The following is a 24827-nucleotide window of genomic DNA, read 5'->3' as shown; positions in this document are numbered from 1 at the left end:
ACACAAGAACCAGTTACACTCCTTTTTTTTTTTTTAGAACAGTAACTGTTCATTTTTTATTTATTTTTCAGATTTTATCCCTTTTTCACCCAATTTGGTAGCCAATTGAACCCAACCTAGCATCCAATTATCCCCTGCCTATTGCATAGGATCCGCCGCACGACCCCGTGGCCGGCAGTCCCAGAGGAGGCCGCCAGGCAGACTAGCTGACTGGCTCCTCGAGCCCAGCACCGTTATTCCGGCACCTAGGGGGCGGTGTTGCGCGACGGATCCTTGTCCGGAAATACTCCTATACCCGCCCTCGGGAGCGGCCGCCCAATATGCCGCTCCCCGTGTGTGCCCCAGCCATATCCGGATCTGGCGAGCTGGGATTCGAACCCAGTCCCCGGTGGGCAGCATGCACTAGTGGCCAGTGCTTAGACCGCTACACCACCGTGGGACCAGTTACACTCCTGTAGACCAGACACAAGAACCAGTTACTCTCCCGTAGACCAGACACAAGAACCAGTTACTCTCCTGTAGACCAGACACAAGAACCAGTTACTCTCCTTTAGACCAGACACAAGAACCAGTTACTCTCCTGTAGACCAGACACAAGAACCAGTTACTCTCCTGTAGACCAGTCACAAGAACCAGTTACTCTCCTGTAGACCAGACACAAGAACCAGTTACTCTCCTGTAGACCAGACACAAGAACCAGTTACTCTCCTGTAGACCAGTCACAAGAACCAGTTACTCTCCTGTAGACCAGACACAAGAACCAGTTACTCTCCTGTAGACCAGTCACAAGAACCAGTTACTCTCCTGTAGACCAGACACAAGAACCAGTTACTCTCCTGTAGACCAGTCACAAGAACCAGTTACTCTCCTGTAGACCAGACACAAGAACCAGTTACTCTCCTGTAGACCAGACACAAGAACCACTTACACTCCTGTAGACCAGACACAAGAACCAGTTACTCTCCTGTAGACCAGTCACAAGAACCAGTTACACTCCTGTAGACCAGTCACAAGAACCAGTTACTCTCCTGTAGACCAGTCACAAGAACCAGTTACTCTCCTGTAGACCAGTCACAAGAACCAGTTACTCTCCTGTAGACCAGACACAAGAACCAGTTACTCTCCTGTAGACCAGTCACAAGAACCAGTTACTCTCCTGTAGACCAGTCACAAGAACCAGTTACTCTCCTGTAGACCAGTCACAAGAACCAGTTACACTCCCGTAGAGACACAAGAACCAGTTACACTCCTGTAGACCAGTCACAAGAACCAGTTACTCTCCTGTAGACCAGTCACAAGAACCAGTTACACTCCCGTAGAGACACAAGAACCAGTTACACTCCTGTAGACCAGTCACAAGAACCAGTTACACTCCCGTAGAGACACAAGAACCAGTTACTCTCCTGTAGACCAGTCACAAGAACCAGTTACTCTCCCGTAGACCAGACACAAGAACCAGTTACTCTCCTGTAGACCAGTCACAAGAACCAGTTACTCTCCTGTAGACCAGTCACAAGAACCAGTTACTCTCCTGTAGACCAGACACAAGAACCAGTTACACTCCCGTAGAGACACAAGAACCAGTTACACTCCTGTAGACCAGACACAAGAGCCAGTTTCAGCCTGGACCCTGTACCATGTCCTTGTGACTGCTGTTATGGGACCTAACAAGTTCCATGTTCTTAAGTGCTGACTGCCTTGTTTCTCCCTATATCTCCCCTCAGGAAGTCGTTACTGGGTCCCCCAGTATAAGCTGACACAGCAGAAGCCTTTTCCCCACATGTCCATCTCAGCTCTTAAAAGCATTAAGTAAGGCAAGCCTTCTGATGGTTGGGAGTAGATGTAGAATGGACAGTTGATGAGATGTAGATCTGATGTGTATAGTCGGGCAGTGTGCAACGTAGGATAAATATATGGATGTATGTATATAGCATGAATGGGCAGCTTGTAATACAAGGTGCAATATGTGTCGGCAGCTGGTGAAACCGGGAACAAGTTGGCAACCGACCGACCATGTGTTCGGACTTTAATTCTGAAAAATGTAAATAAATGTCAACGTTGCAGAAAATCAATTACACACTCTCTAGTCAAGCCAAAATATTGCAATGCAATGGATTCGGTGAGTAATCCCCACTACTACATAGTTGCATTGCAATTGCAATATTTTTGCCTTGATTAGCAAGTGTGTCATTGATTTTCAACAACGTTGACATTTATTTACATTTTTCAGAATTAAAGTCCGAACAATTTGATTGAGCCAGACCTTGACAGTGTTAAGTGAACGGTAAAGAGCCAGACCATGACAGTGTTAAGTGAACAGTAAGGAGGCAGACCTTGACAGTGTTAAGTGAACAGTAAGGAGCCAGACCTTGACAGTGTTAAGTGAACGGTAAGGAGGCAGACCTTGACAGTGTTAAGTGAACAGTAAGGAGGCAGACCTTGACAGAGTTAAGTGAACAGTAAGGAGCCAGACCTTGACAGTGTTAAGTGAACGGTAAGGAGGCAGACCTTGACAGTGCAGTCTTTGGAGCAGGAGGAGAAGCGGTGCCCTCTGTGGGAGAAGGCCAGGTGGAGCACCTGGTCATGATGCTCTCTCAGGGTCTGCACCTCCACACAGGGGATACAGTCAAACAGGCGCTTGAACTCCCTGTACCACGACACAGCAGCTGAGAGACACGAGAGACAGGGAGAGAGGGATCAATGATAGCCAATCCAAAGGGAGTTACATTACAGTGACTGAGTGCATACATCTTGGATCTTGGATATTATGGTTGTGCTATGAATAAATTACCATAGACCTATATGTTCTATGTCTGTGTCAGTGCTAACAGAGCTAGCCTACCAGGGTGTCTGGATGAGTGCTAACAGAGCTAGGCTACCTGGGTGTCTGGGTACAGTACGCGGGATACGATAGTAGCTGTAGAACAGCTCCCTCCACAGGAACTCATCTCTGGACACAGCCAGCCACTGTCTGCAGACCAGGCCCACGCTCAGCACCGCGTCATGGGGCAGACGCAGGAAGATCTCCAACACCAGGCTGTCTGGCAGGGCTGGGCCATTCTCCATCCTAACATCCTGGGGAATGTAGAGGAGCACAATAGTTTGATTGATATTCTCCTTATGTCAATTACAAACACCCATTTTTTATTACATTTTGATGTTCTCTTAGTCAGCACCACGTCTTGTGTGTGGGGTGTGTGCGTTCTCTATTCCGTTCATGCTGATGTCAAATATGTTAATGGATTATACTGCAGACGGACGACACAGGCGTGACAGATCTCTGGTTAGTACAGGAATCTGGCTGTCAAGGTGGAAAATATGTGTACTACAGCCATTTACAACATGGCCATGGTTCTCATAAAATTCCACGACATGATTAACCTACTGCAAAACGAAACAAATTACATTTAACAATCTAACTCAATAGGAGCATGATTTAAAAACCCATCAACTTTGATGTGCTAATATGCTATATTAATAGAATTCAGGATATGAATTATGTCAGCATCTGGGTCTCTCTGAAACCCCTCATCCACAAATAGGGCCTAGTCTCTCTCTCATTGGGTCTATATTAAGCCTGACAGCTGAGCTGACAGTTAAACTCGTGTGTGAGGCGACCACACACCCCACATCGCTTAGCCTATTTGACGCATAGTTTTAGCCTGCGTTGGTCCAACCACTTCACCGTAAATTGGGCTATAATACTATCATTGTTTGTCCAGTCCATATGGCAGGTGGATATGAGGAGGATAGAAACATGACAATGACTAATAAAGCTTGCTGAGGAGGTAAACACTACTGGTCCATCATAGAAAGGGTATATTGATGCAGGGATCAGCATTGTTCATCAAGAATCGTGGCTCAGATCGAATTTAAACAGCTATGTAAATAAGAATATCCCAGGGTTTAGCCTCGCTAGCTTAGCTACAGTAGCTGACCAGGAGCAACAATCAGATTTTAGCTACATAATTAAACAAGAGAACAGTCACGTTGACGCTCACAATTAATTTGAGACATAAGATCTATATTCTCAGCAGCACTACCCCCAGTGTGACTATGTGTCCTGTGACTGGCTGTGTGATCAGAAAGACTAAACGTTCAGCTAGCTGGCTTGGCTAGCCCTGTGTGCGAATGCTACAAAGCTAACGAGCTAGCTGTCACTCGCCCCGTCCCGTTCGTTATTAAATAATTGGACGTTGTCAATGTATGTAAGTCCAACACATTACATACACACAAAACTTTTCATTTTAATTTCCTTAAGACAATATTATTTTAATGTGTTTGAGTTGCGACTCACCTGCCAGGCGAGAATATGTGATGGAAGCAAAAGTCTGGACGCCAGAAAGATGACAACAACAATCTGCTCCACCGGCGAGACGTCAGACCCGACCAGTCGATTACACTCACCTTAGAGTCGATACAGGGCAGGCTAAACTAGTCAATAACAGGTCAGCGAGTGTGAGTGAATCCAATGAAAAAACTTGCTTCGTATATTAATATGTTTGTATTGTGATAAAAGATGAATGGTGTAATAATGTCTATATGTTAATTACATTAAATTTAAATAACGTTACATCATTACACTTTGTATCTTGTCTGGAGCTAATAAGCTTCGGAAGTCCTCCATAAATTATTTTCTGGCGCAAAAGCATAATTAATGATTGTATTTCTCTCACTGGCTTGTGTCGGTGCATACACCTTTTTGAGTAACAGTTTAGTGAACCATATTTTTCTTGTTTTAAGAGTTTACATCTTAAAAAAGTGTGGAATGTGAGAGAAAATTATTATATGTAAAAAGGCATTTTTCTACATTTAAGATTCAAACTTTGGATATCTAGGGCAAAGCTATAGGAACCGATTTCCTGTTGTAACCACACAATGAAACCAGCTTCTCTACTTGAAGCTTGACATTGGCTAGACAACAGACACATTTAAATGATTACAAAGACCCGATTGCTCTCTTTTCTCCCGAGATGGACTAAGCCATCTAGAACAGTTTTGGACTTTTGTGTTTCCCCAGACCCAGTACTCTAAGACCAGACTAAACCAGTTTGACAAGGCTTAAGCCTAATCCTAGACTTAAAAACATCTTCAATGGAGATTTTACATTGAAAGTGTGATTTAGTCCAGGACTAGGCTTAAGCCTTGTCTCTGAAACCGGGCCACTTCACAGACAAGGCTTAAGTCTAATCCTGGACTAAAAAGCATCTTCAATGGAGATTTTACATTGAAAGTGTGATTTAGTCCAGGACTAGGCTTAAGCCTTGTCTGTGAAACCGGCCCTAAAAAAAGTATGATTTAGTCCAGGACTAAGCTTAAGCCTTGTCTGTGAAAGCAGCCCATAGACCTATATACGCTCGCTTGTACAACTACATGAACTGGGCTAGTATCATCATAGCTAGGCTACTAGCAATTCCTGTCTATTAGCCCAGCTAGCCAAAGCCCCAAATCCATAAATTCCATCCCTGAATATGGTTAGAGCTATTAATCTGGAGTCTACAGTTGTCGGTAGTGATGTGAAAGTTTGCTCTATAGTGGTGAAATACATTAGATTTATTCTATGAGATATGTTTAGCATGTGAAGTGTCATTTACTTAGAGATACAGAAAAGGATTTGGAATAACCAATTTCATAAATTGAAAGAGTCACAGCGAGAATCAATTGTAACTACAAAGTGATGTGCAATTTGCTCAGCACTCATCTGGACTCACTATTCCTTTAAATGAAGTTCAATTGAATACAACTCCCACTGCACTTGATTGTTGAGGTTATGAATGCCACGCCTACTGCAGCATTGAGGGCAGGTGAGTGCCCTATATAATCAGCAGAATTTACTCAGAAGGCATTGTGTTCAAGGTGAGTAAGCTAGAATGTCTGTGTTGTGCTGTAGAGTAATACAAGCAAGTAGGCCATGCTGCTATCACTAACACAACTGAATTACTCTTAAAGGTAGTTGACCTCATGTGATTTGCGTGACATATTTGTTTCAGGGTGTTGTTTATCAAGCATTCATTTAAAAGAAGAACGTCCCTGCTGAACTATGGTAAGTGTACCTCCTTGAACTGATTCATCAGTTGTTCGAAATGTAAGGTGCATTTCTAGCACTTCTGAAGTTGTAGTGCTTGCACACTAACACAGTATTTGGAATACTCAATTAATTCAGTTTGACATGGTGAGCCCCACCATTCCTATCACAGGCTTAATTTTGGTGGTACACAATTTGGATAAATGGTAGCTGGTACAGAATGACAACGATTTGACTTAGTCTAAGATTAAGGGTTTTTCTTAACAGAGGGAGTGCATCTCCATACACATCGGCCAAGCAGGTGTCCAGATGGGCAATGCATGCTGGGAGTTGTATTGCCTGGAACATGGTATCCAGAAAGATGGGACAGTCCAGGCAAACTCGGGTGCTGTTGCATTGGTTGACTCATCATTTGGAACTTTCTTCAATGAGACTGGGAGTGGGAAGTATGTGCCCAGGTCTGTTTTCATTGATCTGGAGCCTACAGTTATTGGTAAGGATGTGCAAGCTTGCCCTACACTGGTAGATGGTTCATAGAACTGAAATGAGACTGCATTGCATGTAGTCTGTGTTTGTAGCATGTGAAGCCTAACTTCTCTTGTGTGGTACTCCAATGACTAGTTGCCTTGATTTATTTTCTGCATATATTTCAATGTGACTGCTTTTCTAGATGAGATCCGGAATGGACCCTACCGTCAGCTATATCACCCTGAACAGCTCATCAATGGAAAGGAGGATGCTGCCAACAACTACGCCCGTGGCCATTACACCATCGGTAAGGAAATTGTGGACCCTGTGCTGGACAGAATACGTAAAATGGTAAGGCTCTACAAAAGTGATGTGGTACTAATGCATGTTCTTTGGCCATTTCTTTGCCATCTCTGCAAGGAAGTAAGTCTCAATGTTGAATTGGGTGTGACTCTTGTTTTCAGGCTGACCAGTGCACTGGACTCCAAGGGTTCCTCATCTTCCGCAGCTTTGGCGGTGGGACAGGTTCAGGATTCGCTGCTCTGCTAATGGAGCGCCTGTCTGTGGACTTTGGGAAGAAGTCCAAGCTGGAATTCTCAATCTATCCGGCTCCCCAGGTGTCCACAGCCGTAGTGGAGCCCTACAACTCTATCCTGACCACCCACACCACCCTGGAGCACTCTGACTGTGCCTTCATGGTGGACAATGAGGCCATCTTTGACATCTGCAAGCGTCACCTTGATGTGGACCGACCATCTTATGGAAACCTCAACCGCCTCATCGCCCAGGTTGTCTCCTCAATCACCGCCTCCCTGCGTTTTGACGGAGCGCTGAACGTAGACCTGACTGAATTCCAGACTAACCTGGTGCCTTATCCCCGTATCCACTTCCCCTTGGTAACTTACGCTCCCATCATCTCGGCAGAAAAGGCCTACCATGAGCAGCTGTCCGTCCCTGAGATCACCAACGCCTGCTTCGAGCCAGACAACCAGATGGTGAAGTGCGACCCTAGGCGAGGCAAGTACATGGCATGCTGCCTGCTCTACCGCGGTGATGTCGTGCCCAAGGATGTCAATGCCTCCATCGCTGCCATCAAGAACCGCCGATCCATCCAGTTTGTGGACTGGTGCCCCACTGGGTTCAAGGTGGGCATCAACTACCAGCCGCCCACAGTGGTGCCAGGGGGAGACCTAGCCAAGGTGCAGAGGGCTGTGTGCATGTTGAGCAACACCACCGCCATAGCGGAGGCTTGGGCAAGACTGGACCATAAGTTCGACCTGATGTATGCCAAGAGGGCCTTCGTACACTGGTATGTGGGTGAGGGCATGGAGGAGGGGGAGTTCTCTGAGGCCAGAGAAGACATGGCTGCCCTGGAGAAGGACTATGAGGAGGTGGGCCTGGATTCTGATGATGGCCGTGAAGATGAGGGGGAAGAATATTAAACCGGTGTCAGTGTTTTATACTTGTCAGCAACCCCTTGTAGAAACCTTTAATAAATCCAAAATAATTTGCACTTCATTGGTTTGTTCATTCATTCAAAGCATACAAATGTTTGGTTGCATCTGTCCAAGTTTGCCTTTTATAAGCACCGCTTAATTAAGATTGTGTAGCTACTTGGTTTTGGGGATTGACAATGACATGTACTGTAGCACAAGATAGGTGGAGGTATTGACATGACAACCAGACTAGCATGACTGCAAGTAGGGTGCATCTAACCTTGTTGAGACATGGCTTTCTTTGTTTGGAAAGACTGGGCAAGTCCTTTGCAGAAAGCAGCTACTAAGGGGTGGAAACACCCTAAATAAATAAAATAAGAAACACTAACTCACTAGCAGAACATCAGATGTGCTAGAAATGCACCATACATTATTTTATTTTTTCTGAGACTCATGTTTTTCATTTTATTGGACAGATAGTGACGGACAGGAAAGTGAGAGGACATGAGCATTCGAACCCATGGCATGTGTGCACTGTAGACCGTGGTACTAGGCCACTACCATATATTTTTAAACAAAGATTGATTGATTTTGTAGGTTTGTTATTTGAATATAGTTGATATAATTATCAATGTCTGTACAGTGTTATTGCTATCCTCTACAAAGATAACCCATGTATACTCTGTTAATTAACGCCTGTTCTCTGTTACACTATGTTTTCCCTTTTTATAGAATCTTTGGTTATTATGAGAGAACTATGAAAGTGATGAATGAATTCATATTTTATGTGGAACAAAATCATACATGTGTATTTTAAAGCTATTTTGATGCTGGAAATTGCCTCGACAGAATACGACGACAGTATTTGCATTGTAAATCTATTCTTACGTAATTGCTGACTGCCAGTGGTAATCAATGAAATTAAAGTGTACATATTCATCTCTTGAAAATTGTGGATATGTTCTAAAATGTTACATACAGGATCATTTGCAATTTGTAAATAAAAGTGTCAGTGTTGTGGGGGTCTATTTCTATGCAGATGCTTTTACTGCTGTATTTGATCATTTTATTTAATATTTGTATGAGTATGTCAGGGATGAAAATTAAACTCCCCCGAGGCGACTGTTTTTCAGGAGAGGTGAGTAAAAACGTTCCCTTGACAACCAAACTAAGCTTGCCGGCTGCCACAGAGGAGCGAGGCTAATGGTCTACTCCGCATGTCAATCAACTAGCTATGTACTGTATGTCATCATGAACACTGTGGCCAGTGGCCAGCCCAGTAGCCACAACTAGCCCTTCCACCCCATAGCAGAAGTTCGACTTTTAAGGTTGTTGAGAATTGTAATATGTACAAATCACTGAAGTTCACCAAACACCCAACAAATGTGATGTGGTCTTCTTGTAAAGCATCTTCCCCAAAAACTGGGGGGAAAGGAATAGCTTTTGCTCTTTAAAGCAATAATACGTGTGTTGTTATTTTATCAACTTGTTATTTGCCAAACCTGTTACACTGTTTTTGTTACAACCTAATTTAAACATTGTAAAACATTCCTGGAACATTGCACTCTAGTCTGTACTAGCGAAATAAATAAGTAGGTATCTACATAAATTATCAAAAAAGAGGTTTGCCAAAAAAAATTAAGCCTTTCTCTGACTTGATTTATTCCCAATCTCTTTCCCATTTTAATGCAAATATAGGTCTATTTCTGCTTTGCACTCACCTATCAGGGCCGGTTTCACTGATAAGGCTGAAAACTTAATCCTAGACTAAAAAGCATCTTCAATGGAGATTTTACATTGAAAGTGTGATTTTGTCCAGGACTAGGCTTAAGCCTTGTCTCTGAAACCGGCCCCGTCTCGATTACACAAAAGTATGGCCTCTCATTTGAGTGTGGTCTAGACTGCTCCCTGGTGGTAAACTAACAGAAAACCAAGTTGCAAGTACGTGTAGGCCGAATCTGTGCTTCTCTCAGCCACTGGCTATGCGTTCATGCACTCTATAGAGTGTATACGTGCAAAATGGCATTTAGGAACACAGCCAGTTTTACCATTGAAAGTCATTCAACCATTTTATTCTGGCCGCACGCCCTTTCCTACCATCTCACACACTCAAGTAGGCCTAATCAGCCAATCTCTCCCACACCACCTTTCATATTCTGTCTATGGTGTGTAGATAGATACTGTAGGCTTTGTGCTTACCAACAAACATCTGCCTTTTCATTGTTCAGTGTTAATGTTCTGTCCAATGTCGGATTCAAATACATATAGGGTTGAGGAGACACAAGGGCTTTAATTAAATCAAACATAAAATACATTTCAATAAACATCTTAAATCATAATGAACAAATCCAAATCTACAAATAAATACTACAGTATATGGGATCAATTGAATCTACATTTTAATTGAAATGTAAATGTTACTGATCAATTATGAAATGTAATGTAGTAGTATCATAGCATCAATAACAAACAACAAAAACAAAAAGCCAAAGGCCACTTGGTTACAATTAACACACTTGAAATTTAACAGTATTCATAAATATAAATGATATGCTGTAGGCCGGGGATATCATAAATTCATCAAGATTACATCATATCCGGTTGGAGGGGGAGGGATCTCCGCCATAGCCAATGATCGTCCAGATGGAGGAGGGATCTCCGCCATAGCCAATTGGCTGTCTTCTATGGAGGAAGGGGAGGCAACTCCCCATAGCCAATTGTAGACCTCATTACTGTCACGTGACTTTGGCGCCTCACTTTGAAAGTGAAACCATGGCTGCTGCGGCATGTTCTAGTGGGAGAAGTGCTTCAGAACTAAAAGAAAATTCGGTTGTCTCGCTTAAAGAAAACCCGTTTTCAAAGCGTTCAATTGAAGAACAGAAACGGATTAAAGAGCTTGGACCGGAACGACCCGATTTGCAAATTAATCAGCCAACAAGAGATCGGGGACGAGTTTACAACCGGACGTTCTCTAGCACGGTTTACGAGACACGGAGTTGGCTAACTGGATGTGGTGTTAGCAATGCCTTTTATTGCTTTCCCTGTTTGCTTTTTTTTCAAACTTACGGCACCGAGGCGTTGTGGACAACGACGGGGGTAAAAGACCTCAAACATCTGTCAGATAAGTGCAAACGGCATCAGAGTACTCGCAGCCATATTGAGAATAGCATGAGGCTAACTTTCTTTGGTAGGCCTAGCATTGCTGAACAGCTCGACGAAGGCTACAGAATTGGCTTCAGAAGGCACAACGAAGAGGTGAGAAACAATCGACACATCCTATCCAGAATGATAGACGGTGTGAAATGTTGTGGAGCCTTTGAGTTGGCTCTGCGTGGACACGATGAGAGTGAGACCTCAGCCAATCCAGGAATATTGGTGAATTTTGCGGCCTCCCTTGACGGAGTGTTGAAAGAACACCTGGAGAATGCCACTGTATTCAAGGGAACCTCACAAAGTGTCCAGAACGAGCTACTGCAATGTATGCTGTGTGTTGTGAAGGAACACATCATCAAAGAAGCCCAGAGCAGTGGTTTTCTAGCAATCCAGGCAGATGAGACGATGGACATTGCCACAAATAACCAACATGTGCTTGCGCTTGTGCTGCGCTACATTGATGACAAACACAATGTGCAAGAAAGGTTTCTTGAGTTCATCCCTGTGCAGTCAGCCACAGCCGAGTCCATTGCCACAGCACTGAAAGAACGTCTCGCTGCCATCCTCCCCGCTGAGGCTCAGAAAGGGAAGCTCATCTGCCAGGCGTATGATGGAGCCAGCGTGATGAGGGGTGCCATTTCAGGTAATGAATGGTCTTTATTGTCATTGCTATAGAGTACAGGTACCAAACAACGAAATTTGGGAGGGGGGGGCTCCCCTGGTGCTAGGAAAGAAAAAAAAGAAGAAGGGAAAGGAGCTGGTTTACATAAATAAAGGCTATGTACACTATCCACTATACTATACTGTACAGATAAAACACTGTGCTGTACTCTATGCTATGCTATACCTATTTCTCTGCAACCTTATGTACCCTAGGTGTTCAGAGGAGAATACAAGACGTGTACCCAAATGCTCACTACATCCACAGCTATGCACATCAGCTCAACCTGATCATGCAACAGGCCACCTCGAGCATATCCAGAGTGAGAATTTTCTTTTCTGACCTCAGTGGATTTGCCAGTTTTTTTTCCACGTCACCCAAGAGGACGGCTGTTCTCGATGAAGTAGTGGCCCATCGACGACTGCCAACATCCAGCAACGTCAGATGGAACTTTCACAGCCGTGCCATCAATACAGTGTTTGAGCACAGAGAGGACCTCATTCGCTGTTTTGAACGCATACGAGACTCAGATCACTTTGACCCCAACACCGTCAGAGAAGCAGGAGCCTTCGCTATGCTACTGGAGAATCTGGATTTTAAGTTCTTTCTGGAACTTTTTCACCATATCATGCCACATGTGGACTTCCTCTATGCCAAGCTGCAGCAGAAGAAGATAGATTCAGTCCATATCCAGCAGTGCATCCAGCACTTCCAGCAGGACATACAAAAGATCAGGTATGGGTATTCCTAATGATTATTTTTATTATGATTATTATTAATGTGTGTGTGCATTTTGTTGTCTCAGTACTTGTACTCTGTGCAATGACAAAGTTGAATCTAATCTATTATTATTATTATTATTATTCACTTTCTGTCTTATCTCTGTTTTATTCTTATTTTTAATTCTTTGTCCTCGCAGAAATTCTCTCCATGCCAAGGTTGAGCAAAGCAGCGCTGGGTCTCAGCCAACAAAGAGACGTCGGGCACCCAGTCTAGAGGGCAATGAAAGGATTGCAGCAGAGGTGAGTTGATGTTGTAGAATCAGTTACACCGGAGGCCTTCGGTTACACCGGAGGCCTTCGTTTAAATAAAATGAAGGCACACAATTTTGAGAAATGTGACTAAAAATAATTTTGATCCTGAGGCATCATTTACAATAAGGAGCTATTAAAAACAGAAAAGTACTATATTTGACATTTTGGAGAGGGAACTGTGCTCAGTATAGTTTTAACATTAAAGGTCCCATATATTATTTTATATATTAATTCACTTCCTGGTAATTGCTATGTTGCAAATACCCTGCGTTATTAAAATATGGAGAAATATGAATTAGGAAATTATGGAAATACTGTAATAGGTACAGATTTCTGATTTTCACAGTGTTGGCATAAGCCCTCTGAGTACAAAAACAATAAACTGTTTTCAAAGGATATGGGACCTTTAACCTTTCAACGCTAGAATGCTAGAACTCCCAAAACACTAGCATGAAAAAAGAACAGGGTACATATTATTATTTATTATTTTTTAATTCTTCTTCTCTCTGTAGGTCTGTGATACCATACTTGGACACGCCAAGGAGCGCTTCTCCTTCACAAACCACCTGGTCAGTGCCACCTTGCTGCAGGGGGACAGGTTTGAAGAGTACCAGATGGCCTTTCCGGAGGATGCACTGAACAGCACCTTGAAGGCCTACCCAATGCTCAGTGGAAGCCAGCTGAAGACCGAGCTCAATCTCCTCTACAGCAAGGAGGAATTCAGAGCCTGTCGTGGTGCTGTGGACCTCTTCCAGCTTTTTATGGAGAACAATCTTGGAGAAGTGTTTTCAGAGACCGTCACTCTCCTAAAGATCCTCATAACCACACCCATGACCACGGCGGAGGCAGAGAGGTGCTTCTCGACCTTGAAAAGGATCAAAACCTTTCTCCGGAACACCATGACAGAGGACAGGCTGAATGCATTGGCCATGATGTCAATGGAGAAGACACTGGTGATTGAAATGACAGACTTTAACCAGAAAGTCATTGAGAGATTTGCAGGCCTGGAGGAACGAAGGGCAAAATTCATGTTCAAGTAGTGTAACTGGGGAGGGACACAGGGTTTGAAAGTAACAAAGTTACTAGTTGTTTCCAGTGTTATATAAGGTTCACACAGAGATTTGGATGGAGATCGGACTACCCAGCAATAAATGGAGAAACATTTCCATTTATTATCACAATTGCATTGTGTCCATTGAATAAATAATGCCAAGTTGAATGGCTAAACAAGACAACTGTCTGGACAGTACAATCCATTTGAGCTGCTAGAATTATTCACCTTACCGCTGCACAGATAGACAAAGGGTTTAAGTCCATTCTGTTAACATTAGGTCTACTCTGCTAACAAAGACTATTCCAGTTGATTTGTCAGTTGTTGTGCATTATATATATATATATATATATATATTTTTCTTCTGATTTTATCCCCTTTTCACCCAATTTGGTAGCCAATTTAACCCAACTTAGCATCCAATTATCCCCTGCCTATTGCGAAGGATCCGCCGCCCGACCCCGTGGCCGGCAGTCCCAGAGGAGGCCGCCAGGCAGACTAGGCTGACTGGCTCCTCGAGCCCAGTACCGTTACTCCAGCACCAGACGGGGGCGGTGTTGCGCGACGGATCCTAGTCCAGAAATATTCCTATACCACCCTCGGAAGCGGCCGGCCAATATGCCGCTTCCCGTGTGCCTCGGCCATATCTGGATCTGGCGAGCCGGGATACGGTGCATTATATTTTTGTTGTGTTTGCAGTTTGCCCTTTAATACAAGTTATATACTGTATATATATTCTCATGCTAAAATCCAGATTTTAAAGTTGATATTCTTCCCCGTGGAGCGTGCCCCCATAACCTGTGCCCCACCCAAAATGTTAATCACCAGCCGCCACTGGTCTATAGTGTGTAGATACTGTAGGCTTTGTGCTTACCAATTAACATCTGCCTTTTCATTGTTCAGTGTTAATGTTCTGTCCAATGTCGGATTCAAATAAATATTGAACAGGGTTGAGGAGACACAAGGGCTTTAATTAAATCAAACATAAAATACAATCCAATAAACATCTTAAATCATAATGAACAAATCCAAATCTACAAATAAATACTACAGTATATGGGATCAATTGAATCTACATTTTAATTGAAATGTAAATGTTACTGATCAATTATGAAATGTAATGTAGTAGTATCATAGCATCAATAACAAACAACAAAAACAAAAAGCCAAAGGCCACTTGGTTACAATTAACACACTTGAAATTTAACAGTATTCATAAATATAAATTATACACTGTATGGGATATCATAAATTCATCAAGATTACACTGTACTAGCTAGTGTAAGTAGTTCCAAAATATCTAATATCATATTGTGACAATAATCCCAAAACATCAGGAAAATCATTTTACTTAGCGTTAATGTACTCCTTATGTTGTCATATCGAAGGTGTTTTTTTAAAAGCAGGGCTTGCTTTATGTTGACATTGTCCTTGCCTCACAGAGGTCTATTCTGTGAGCATGTTATCAGTATCTCATCTCTACTGTGATGTGAAGTGGTACTGTGTGGCTAAAGGTTTGGTTCAATATTTGTTTTACGTCAGATAGTTCCTTACCTTGAAAGTATTCTATGGGCCAGGAGAAACTGTAATCCATGAATCAGTCCATGGTCAAATACAGTAATACAATTTTTTGTTCAAGCAAATTCCATGACATTTAACTGCCAGAAACCAGTTTAGACCGGTTAATACTTTCATACATCCAGAGAGGACGCACCTTTAAACTAGTTATTCCTCTTAGAGGCAAACATTGACTTTGATCCAATGCTTGGATCAAACGCTTCAGTTTTTGTTTACTAGTTGTTTCCAGTGTTATATAAGGTTCACACAGAGATTTGGATGGAGATCGGACTACCCAGCAATAAATGGAGAAACATTTCCAAAGTCCAGAAGGCAGTGGACCAGAACGCACTACAGTACAAACCCCCAGATACCTGAAACATTCACTGGATCCCACTTGAAATCTAACGACTTGGTCGTTTTTTGGAAACTCACTGAGAGAACCGAGTGTGTTGATTGACTATGCCTAATCAATGGATTGGTGTATTGCAGGGGAGGGGGCTATGCCAGTCAGGCTCCCAGAACCCTCCGCAGGTCAGAGTAGAAGTTGACGAGGGTGCTGGCCATGGCGGTGTCCACGGCAGACTGGGGGACCATGCCCTTCAGATCTGTCTGGATGTAGCCCGTCAGCAGGCTGTGAGGCAAGCTGCTGTCGGAGTCTGTAGGCACACAGAACCAGCCACACGGGTGGTTGAAGCCCCGGACAAAACTCTGATGCTGCTCCACGTGGTCAACGCTGACACCTGTGACACACATGGTTCAATTTACAGGGAGGTTGTGGGGGGTTGGGAGTGGCAAACAAATGTGACAGCAGCTGGTGAAAGCGGGAGCAAGTCGGCAACCAATCAAAATGTTCCGACTTTTATTCTGAAAAGATTTAAATAAATGTCTACGTTGTTGAAAATCAATGAATCCATTGCATTGCAATATTTTGGCTTGACTCGCGAGTGTGTCTTTGATTTTCAACAACGCTGACATTTTTATTTATTTTTCTGAATAAAAGTCAGAACATCGGCTGCCGACTTGTTCCCGCTTTCACCCCCCCCCCCACCCCACCCCTTACAAATCAGAGCCACCACCCAAAACAATTGAAATATCAATGTGAGCCACCCCTAAAAAACTCTAAATTATCTACAGCATACCCTGGGCTCAATACCTTTAAATAAACATGTTAGGGATTGAACTGTGAGCCTGAACTGTGCGCCTCAGGGTGGGCGTATGAACACTCACCACAGGACAGAGTGAGCCTCAGGGTGGGCGTAGTATTAACACTCACCACAGGACAGAAGGCCATCCTGGAAGTCTGTCGTATAGGAGAAATCAATAAACTCTCTGGGGGCGATTATGTTCCACAACTGTCCAGCAGTCGTGTACCTCATCACACAGCAGCCCTGGTGAGAGAGAGAGAGAGAGAGGAGAGAGGGATGGACAATCAATCAATATTTTTAATATTTTACAAGACAAACACAAATCTGTGTAATTTTCTCACATGTATCATTGCAAGAGTTCTGTCATCTGGTCTTAAGTGAGGTTTTACCTTGTCAAAGTTTTTCACTATGTTCATTGACGTCATCAAACTATCCCAGTCTAGTCGATATGGCCCGGGACGAATATAATCCACTATTCTATGGGGGTTCTCCTTGACAACACCCTGGGCTTTATACCTGGAAGATAAAACCATAAGACATTTAAAGCTTTTCTTTATCCTCTCAACAAGTAGGGAATACAGCAGTGTAATATAATAAGATCAACCAACAGACACATAACTGAAGTACATAATGTGTACAACATCCATCATCTTATTACCGTTTAAAGGGTCACTACTGAAAAGGGACTTATTATCATATTATTACTCACAGATAACCATGAAATTCCTCTGATGGCTTCCTCCACACTGTGACACCTTTCTGAAAATCAAGAGCAGCACATGTCAGGGACAACCTAACAAACAACAAAGTACACATCAGGGTAATGAACAACCTAACAAAGTACACGTCAGGGTAGTGAACAACCGAACCTAGCTGTTTTTACTCATTGACAATACATGGTTTTACTCACCGACTCCTTTGCAACCCTCCACTGATCCTCCTCCAGACTGTGATAGGAGATGAGTGTATTCTGAAGTCTGGTTGTCAGAGCAGTGGGGTCTTCCATGCTTCCCATGTTGACCCTGCATAGAACATACAAAACGTATGATGCTCTTTCTGCCTGTTACACCTTATGGGGTGTATTATACTGTATTACTATGGGCAAGGCAACGTTTTTCATTAAATTCCCAAAATACGTTAATTAAAATGTGACAGATGTGGCTGGCACAATAATCATTACGAAACAAACGGGGAAAGTGTCCCGGTGCCACTAACAAGCTGGCATTTAGCCTAGTTAAAGTAAAACACAATGACACATCAACCATAATAGAACATTAGCTATTCTATAGATAATTCGCCTCGCTTCACATAGGCTACATACCTTTAAATCCGACAGTAGGACAGTACTTCCATTTTTCCAGGTCTTTACAGCGGTTTACAGTGGTTGCATTATGAACAGGGCACAAGTATCTGCAAATGTGTCTGTCTGTGGTCTCTCCCGACGGTGTTCTCCTTACCCAATCAGGGATCTGGCTGCTTCCTTTGATGATGTTTGGCGTGGTCTTATTGGTCAGATGACTTACGGTACAATCGGACCATAGAGCAAGAGGCCCCGAGTGAATGCGCGCGCTCGTTTTTCAGCCCGCCTCCCTGTAAACGGCATGTGTGCTTTCATATGGATCAAGTGCACATTTCGTACATCCAGGACACGACGTTTATATACAAAACGAACGCATTATTGTTTATAAAAGGCGGAATCGCGTTATTCCTATTAATGCAGCATTAATTAGGGGTTTTACCCAGTTTTTTAAGCAATATTTTCTTGCAAAATAAGTGCTTGTTTGAAAATATATTGTTTTTAGTCTCTTTCAACTCAATTATAATTTCTTTAATATTCACAAAGTTGGTCGGGAGTTTCATTACAATGTGACTGTTACAGACGTGTAGCAATTGTACACATTTTTGAAGAGTAGTAAACTGAATTAGATAATCAGAAACATTATATAATATAATCATCCAACTGCAGGACATTGATAATGGCAAACCTAACCCTTAATAATTTACCCAGTTAACCTGTTAACCAATTTGAAATTCTACATCAGTTTGCTGGACAGTCCTGTTTAGTTGTTCCCATGCAGGTCTACAGGGGGTCTTCTGGTGGTTGTGTACAGGTGACAGTCTTATCAGATACTCAAAGCTCACAGTATAATCTCAACTAATAATCTTTACTGTGTTTAGTTTACACCTTATGACCAACAAGGAAGTTGATTGACCGTATAATCAACAAGGAAGTATAGTCAAGTATATACTTATGGCTTACTTGACAATTAATGAAATGTAACAACACCTCTCTTCATAACTGTAATTCTTGAGAAAGAGAAATAGATGCATAATAATAATCAGCCGGACAACATTATATGAAGGTTTTAAGACCTCCGGCATTAGCTTTTAATGTCTCTGTTTCCCCCTCTACATTCAGTGAAGAGTTTCCAGTGGTTGTGTGAGGACCAGAAGCATGGCATTTACAGCGGAAGCTAAACAAGGAATAGATATTAGCAAGGCTGGAACTGTGGCCAGGAGTGGGCTCAGCCTACCCAAACGTGCGTCTCACCCACCCAATCAAAAGTTAAGAAAAAAATTATAATAATATCTGAATTGTTGATATTGTTTGAATGTTTAATCTCATATTTGTAATAACTATCGGTCCATATACTATGTTTATCTACTGTATTTAGCACTAAAGCAACAGAAAACCACCATTTCACCACACACGTTGGTCATGTCATGAATTGCAGTCCTACAGCCACCCCACCCCCCCACCCCACATCACTATTGAGAGGGGGGGGGCTCGATGGCCCTTACAAGGTGTTGGTTCTGGTGCCGGGCCTGGACATTCGGGTGTACCTACTATAGTGTCATCATTCGGGTGTACCTACTATACCATACTGTATATGCATCTCCAAGAAGACTTAAATCAACATGATTTACATCACAAGACTGTCAACCGCTATTTTAGTGGAGAAGCTAAAAAAGGAATAGACATTTGACCCAAAATATCATCCTTCAGGTGTACCTGTGTAGCGTCCTTAAACTGTAGTGTGTTCACCTCCACGAAAATAAATTAACATGGCCGTTCACAAGGAAAATCATCTTTCTGGGAGTTATTCCCTCGTCCTACACAAGAGAGGGGATATTTCATATCCCTGTCTCAGCCCTATTCGGTCCTAGTTCTTCCCAAGCCTAATGGTTGTTACTATTGTTGTTGTTGTTGTTGTTGTTGTTGTTGTTGGGTCAAAGGCCTTTATTGCTCCTTGTGCAATCTCAGGGCTGGATTTGGAGACCATCATAACGATGACCACAACAGCGATGATCCCAGCCAACACTGCCACAACAGCGATGAGCGTCCATTTGGCCTTCGTGTTCTCACACTTCTTCTGCGTCTTCAACTTCTTTGAGGTCTTTTCGAAGCGCTTGGACTAGGGACACAAATGGCAAGTTCCAAAGTCAAAATACAGTCTTTTTTTTTTTTTTGAAAGGCTTAGTAAATGAACTAGATTTGCCCATTGCATGGATATCTGTCTGTAGAATATTATTTAACAAAAGTCATAAAATCTATTAATATTATTGGTCCTGTATGGCTCTGTTGGTAAAGCATGGAGCTATCAATGCTATAAGGTTGTTGGTTTGATTCCTACTTTCATTTTCCTCAGGACCATACTAAAAATGTATGCACATGTTGTGCATTGCTTTGGGTAAAAGCATCTGCTTAATGGCATATAATATTATATTAATGGTTGAGTATGGAGAGAAAACAGCCTCACACTCTGCGCGATTTGTTCAGCTCTGTCGTCAAGATCTTGAAGTTTCCCAGTGCGTTCCTGTGCCTTCTCCATGTTGTCCAGCATGAGATCCTTCACTTCCTCCGCTGCCTCCTGAGTTTCACGAAGACGTCTGTTCTCAGACTAGGATAGACAGAGCATAACATAGGCAAATGTATTCAGTATCACATTAATCCTTTAGTAGGCCTTTATGATGTTATTATGTTGAAGAAAATGTTGAAAAGCCATAGCCATACTGCATACATAGCACCATGTTTAATGTAAACATAATGACAGCAATTATTGTCTGTGAATGTTTGTAATTATCTTTTCAAGGGGTAAGATTTGATATATCATCTACATAAGGGTCCTATGAATGTTAGCCAATCAAATGCAATGGATAGCCTACTGTATCTGCCTCAATCTATCCAAAACAATAATTAATTGCAATGTCGATACTGCCAAGTTCAAAATGGCAAACTACTTGCATATGCATTATAGTAATGTATTTTAATTATACTACACGAATATTACAATACATCTATGACAAGACTGCTTGGTTTTCCCTTTACCCTTCACGCTCCCCAACCATAACTGAGAATGTCAGTGAAAAATGCGCAACTGTGCGCATGCGCAAATAAGGTAACGACCTCTACGCAGGTAGCTTCCACACAGGTACGGCCTGGGCTGCATCTCAATAGTCTGAGCTGGCTTCCTCTCTCGTTCATTTATCAGTCCACGCTCTCCTGCGCAGTAGGACTATTCATATCAGATGAGACGAGGATAAGCCTCTTTCGATTATTGAGATGCAGCCAGGTGACTATCCGAACTTCAAATGAAGTAAAGTGTACACTCTCACACGCCACACCTCAAAATTCTCACGCCGAGAAATAACAATTATTGTTTTGCGGGACTTTTATTTTTGAAATTCCTTGAAAAAAAGCGACCGGACATGAGTTTCTGCACGCGCGTTAACTTGAGTCTGCAATCGAAGCGGCAGGCGAGCGCTGATGGAAGAACCTGTTTTTCACGCAAGCTGCATGTCAGCTGCATGTCAGAACGGAGCAAGTATGTGACTGGTTTACTTTTCTCTGTTCTCTCTTTCGGGGTGATGGAGGAGAGATTGCCAGTGAAATTCCAGATAAAATCCATGATGGGACTTCGTTCATCATCATCCTCCGTCCTCCGTCCAGTGTGTGAGGATGATGAACAAAGTCCCATCACTGGCAATCTCTCCTCCATCACCCCGAAAAACAGAGAAAAGTAAACCAGTAACTTATGTTACAACTTGCGGTTTGAAAGCACCAGTAGGCTACCAGATAGTACGATGTTGTATTCACATACTTGCTCCGTTCTTTCCCCCTCCATTAATCTTCTGTTATTCAACACGAGTGTGAAAACGGATTGTGTCCTTTATCTCAGAGACACTATGGCATACCGTTTCTTAAATAGGCCTACTCACTTATTAATTTGGGTGAGATGATAGGCCTACTTTGCAACTTTACAGTTTTGGTAACTGTTTTTTGTTTCCCTACTGTAACATGATCAGGTACATTAATAATAATAATAGTAATACTTATTATTATTAATTACAATTTACAATACAAATACAACAATTGGGGGTCCCTCCCAAAAAAAAAAGATCAACCACCTCATTCTGACCCAGGAAAACCCCTGGTTTATATATACCTACTGTATAACATGATAGCCATCTATGAGCAATGCACTGTATATAAGGTGATGACCAAGGGTCTTTCTGCTGCTGACCAAGGGGCTGAGTCCTGTTGATGGGGCCCAATTTTTGTTTAGACTCTGTAGGCTACTGTATTAATTTGTTCATTAAGATTTAATAAATATGATATATTAACTATAACGCTTGTACATAATTATGTTCATGCTGCAGCTGCACAAATATTGAAGTTCAGGAAAGTGGAATTCGTCTGCTCTGAAATACGATTGAAATCGATGCGTTTGTTTCTTAAATGAATACCATTATTATTATGTTTAAATAATAGCTTACCATGTCTCCGCATGCGCTGGTAATTTCGCTTTCGAATGAAGGACTTCTTTGGAGTCAGTGCAAAGTTCAGCTGAGAAAGTTAGTGAGAGTGCTGACAATAGCGCTCTCCTCTGGTTGTGACTTCCTGAACTGCGCAGATCTGATTTCTACAGATTTTCACGGACGGAATGTTTCAATGTTTCGACAACATTCATGCAACGTGCTTTGGCACAAAAGAAAGAGAATGGCAATCGTACTGATTGGCCAGACTTTTACCATCGTTATTCAGATATGTTTAATATAGCCTTTATTGTTCAATCCATAGAAATAATTAGAGCATATAATACAACTTCAAGCGGTAGGCTACAATGAAAATACTGAAATTGGCTACAGTATGTAATGGTATAAGTTATACATATATAAGTTATACTTAAGTACATACGTTTATTATTTCTCCTCTCTTATGTATTTCATTAAACTGTTTTGGGTACATGCTAAAGTTTTAAAAATGTTTATTTTTTTATCAGCATTCATGTCTGTATGGTTATTCTTTTCTTTTTTCTTTTTTTGTCTTTTTTGTAAGTGTACGGAAGTGTGTATCTTTATTGAAATTGTATTGACATTCAAACTGAAAGAACATTCCCACATTGACAAGGCAAATAGAACATGTAAATAATGCCAATAGGGTATACTGAACCTCCCTCTCTTGTTCTACCTCAGTCTTCCTCTCCCTCACTGTATGGTTATTCTAACCAACATCATGAGGAAATCATTAAAGTAAACATTGTGCAGCATACAGAGTTAAAGGGCATACGATAGAACGTTAAAATAACAGACACCTTTAAAAACAATATACAGTACATACTGTACATGGAATGGAATGGACTTTATTTGTCATTGCTACAGTACAGGTACCAAACAACGAAATTTAGGAGGGGTGGCTCCCCTGGTGTTAGGAAAGGGAAGAAAAAAAAACACATTTTAGAAAAAGCATAAAATCACAAGAAGGTAAGGAGCTGGTTTACATCAATAGAGGCTATGTACACAATCCACTGTACTATACTGCACAGATAGTCAACTAGGGTTGTCATATTGCACAAAAGTATTTTTTTCACGTTATTTTAAAGTGTCACAGTTTGCAGTATTGAACTTGATGAGGGGCTGTCACTACTTGTGTTCCTCTGTCTCAGCCCTCGTCCTAGTTCTTCCCAGGCCCAATGGTTGTTGTTGTTGTTGTTGTTGTTGTTGTTGTTGTTGTTGTGAAATGGCCCCAGAGCTAGATTTGAAGACCATCATAACGACGACCCCAACAATAATGACCACTGCCACAACAGCGATGAGAATGGCACAATGGAATCTTCCATTTCCTCTGATTTCTCTGCTTCTTTGTGGTCTTTTCAAAGAGAATGGCCTAGGGATACACGAAAGTCAATAAACCCTGCGTTAAAAGTGTTGTAAAAGCTTAGTAAACAAAAAATCTATAATGTTACTTTACAAAAGAAGGTAAAGTGATATTCCCTGTTAGAATAATAACCAGTTCATGGTTGAGTATGGGTGGAGGAGAAAGCCTCACTCTCCGCTTAATCTGTTCATCCCTGCTGATCCTGATGTTCTTCAATCTGTTGTGTCAACACCTCCATGGTGGCCTGCCTGATACCCTCCACTGCCTCCAGGGTTTCAAGAAGACACTTTCAGGCAAGGAAAGACAAGTGACTTGAAAGACAAGTGCAATTAACGGTAGGGCAATATCAACAATTCTTATTGATGACATTACTTAAAAATACATGATTACAAAGTAGTGTATGGTGCAGACATGCCAGCATGAGGAAAAATTACTGCAGCATAATAGAGTAGAGTGTATGGCTGGTGGGACACTGCACTTGTAGTTATGTACATATCTGTATCGTCTAAGTCTAAGTAAGTGTCTAAGTATTAAGCACTTTTACAGACTGGAGGAGAACAGTATCACAATATGCTCCAAATGGCATACTCTAACAAGATGATTGCAGCATTTAGGATTGGGGAATGACAGGGAGGTAATGCTTCCAAAGCCTTCAGAATGACCACTCCCATATGAGCAGTGGCGGACTGGCCACCGGGCAAGCCTGGCAAATGCCAGGAGGGCCGCGAGACTCTGGGCCGCTCAGAATGTATTATATAAAATGTATATATATATTTGTAATTTTGTCTCTGGTGATTTTCATTGAAAATAACTTATTTCAGCAGACCGCGGCCCAAAACATTTTATATCGGCCGGGCCATCCACGCAGTTCTGCATCGCGGATGCCCAGGGCCCTAAACCAATAGGAGCAGAGCTCCCCTATGGGGCGGAGCTCCACGATGTAGAACTGGAGTATGTAAACCAATAGGAGCAGAGCTTTAGGTAGCAGGGTAAACCAATAGGAGCAGAGCTTTAGGTAGCGGGGTAAACCAATAGGAGCAGAGCTCCCCTATGGGGCGGCGCTCCACGATGTAGAACTGGAGTATATCTCCATAACTATCGTAGTCAGTTCTATATCGCCAGTGGACACGCACCT

General features: G+C 42.3%; 4 protein-coding genes across 4 annotated transcripts in view; 2 read left to right on the top strand and 2 right to left on the bottom strand.

Moving 5' to 3' along the window:
• The window catches only part of fbxw5 (F-box and WD repeat domain containing 5), a 10924-nt gene extending 6559 nt beyond the window's left edge, over window positions 1–4365 (bottom strand). The window contains exons 1-3 of the mRNA XM_080530421.1: window positions 4298–4365; window positions 2880–3075; window positions 2509–2666 (exon numbers count right to left, since the gene is read on the bottom strand). Coding sequence (XP_080386547.1) covers window positions 2509–2666; window positions 2880–3066 — 345 coding nt within the window. The 5' untranslated portion in view covers window positions 3067–3075; window positions 4298–4365. The remainder of the gene's footprint in view (window positions 1–2508; window positions 2667–2879; window positions 3076–4297) is intronic.
• A 1930-nt stretch (window positions 4366–6295) lies between these two features.
• Window positions 6296–7935, top strand: LOC308155607 (tubulin alpha chain-like; the record flags this gene model as incomplete). Its single annotated transcript, XM_080528972.1, has 3 exons — window positions 6296–6518; window positions 6696–6844; window positions 6958–7935. Exons 1-3 carry the CDS (start codon window positions 6335–6337, stop codon window positions 7933–7935), a joined length of 1311 nt encoding a protein of 436 aa, XP_080385098.1. The 5' UTR covers window positions 6296–6334.
• Window positions 7936–11214: 3279 nt separating this feature from the next.
• LOC308156294 (zinc finger MYM-type protein 1-like) lies at window positions 11215–13817 on the top strand (the record flags this gene model as incomplete). Its single annotated transcript, XM_080529639.1, has 4 exons — window positions 11215–11725; window positions 11959–12478; window positions 12663–12765; window positions 13290–13817. The coding sequence occupies 4 exons, from the start codon at window positions 11215–11217 to the stop codon at window positions 13815–13817; spliced, it is 1662 nt and encodes a 553-aa protein (XP_080385765.1).
• Window positions 13818–14784: 967 nt separating this feature from the next.
• Window positions 14785–17974, bottom strand: stard4 (StAR related lipid transfer domain containing 4). The gene is made up of 6 exons (XM_080528801.1): window positions 17855–17974; window positions 17444–17555; window positions 17243–17292; window positions 16923–17049; window positions 16662–16776; window positions 14785–16128 (listed from the first exon to the last, which is right to left on the bottom strand). Exons 2-6 carry the CDS (start codon window positions 17546–17548, stop codon window positions 15896–15898), a joined length of 630 nt encoding a protein of 209 aa, XP_080384927.1. The 5' UTR covers window positions 17549–17555; window positions 17855–17974; the 3' UTR covers window positions 14785–15895.
• Between the last annotated feature and the right edge of the window lie 6853 nt (window positions 17975–24827).

This window comes from Nansenia antarctica (genome assembly GCF_963989245.1).
Source record: "Nansenia antarctica genome assembly, chromosome: 4".
In the NCBI taxonomy this organism is placed as follows: domain Eukaryota; kingdom Metazoa; phylum Chordata; class Actinopteri; order Argentiniformes; family Microstomatidae; genus Nansenia; species Nansenia antarctica.
Note: the sequence above shows the minus strand (reverse complement) of the source record. Positions and strands in the feature narration are given on the sequence as shown.

Coding starts and splice junctions, on each gene's coding strand:
- stard4 (XM_080528801.1), bottom strand. CDS start 17,548: ATGGGAAGCATGGAAGACCCCACTGCTCTGACAACCAGACTTCAGAAT. Junction 17,050..17,242: donor GAGGAATTTCATGGTTATCT/GTGAGTAATAAT, acceptor TTTATCTTCCAG/GTATAAAGCCCAGGGTGTTG. Junction 16,777..16,922: donor TAGTGAAAAACTTTGACAAG/GTAAAACCTCAC, acceptor CTCTCTCACCAG/GGCTGCTGTGTGATGAGGTA.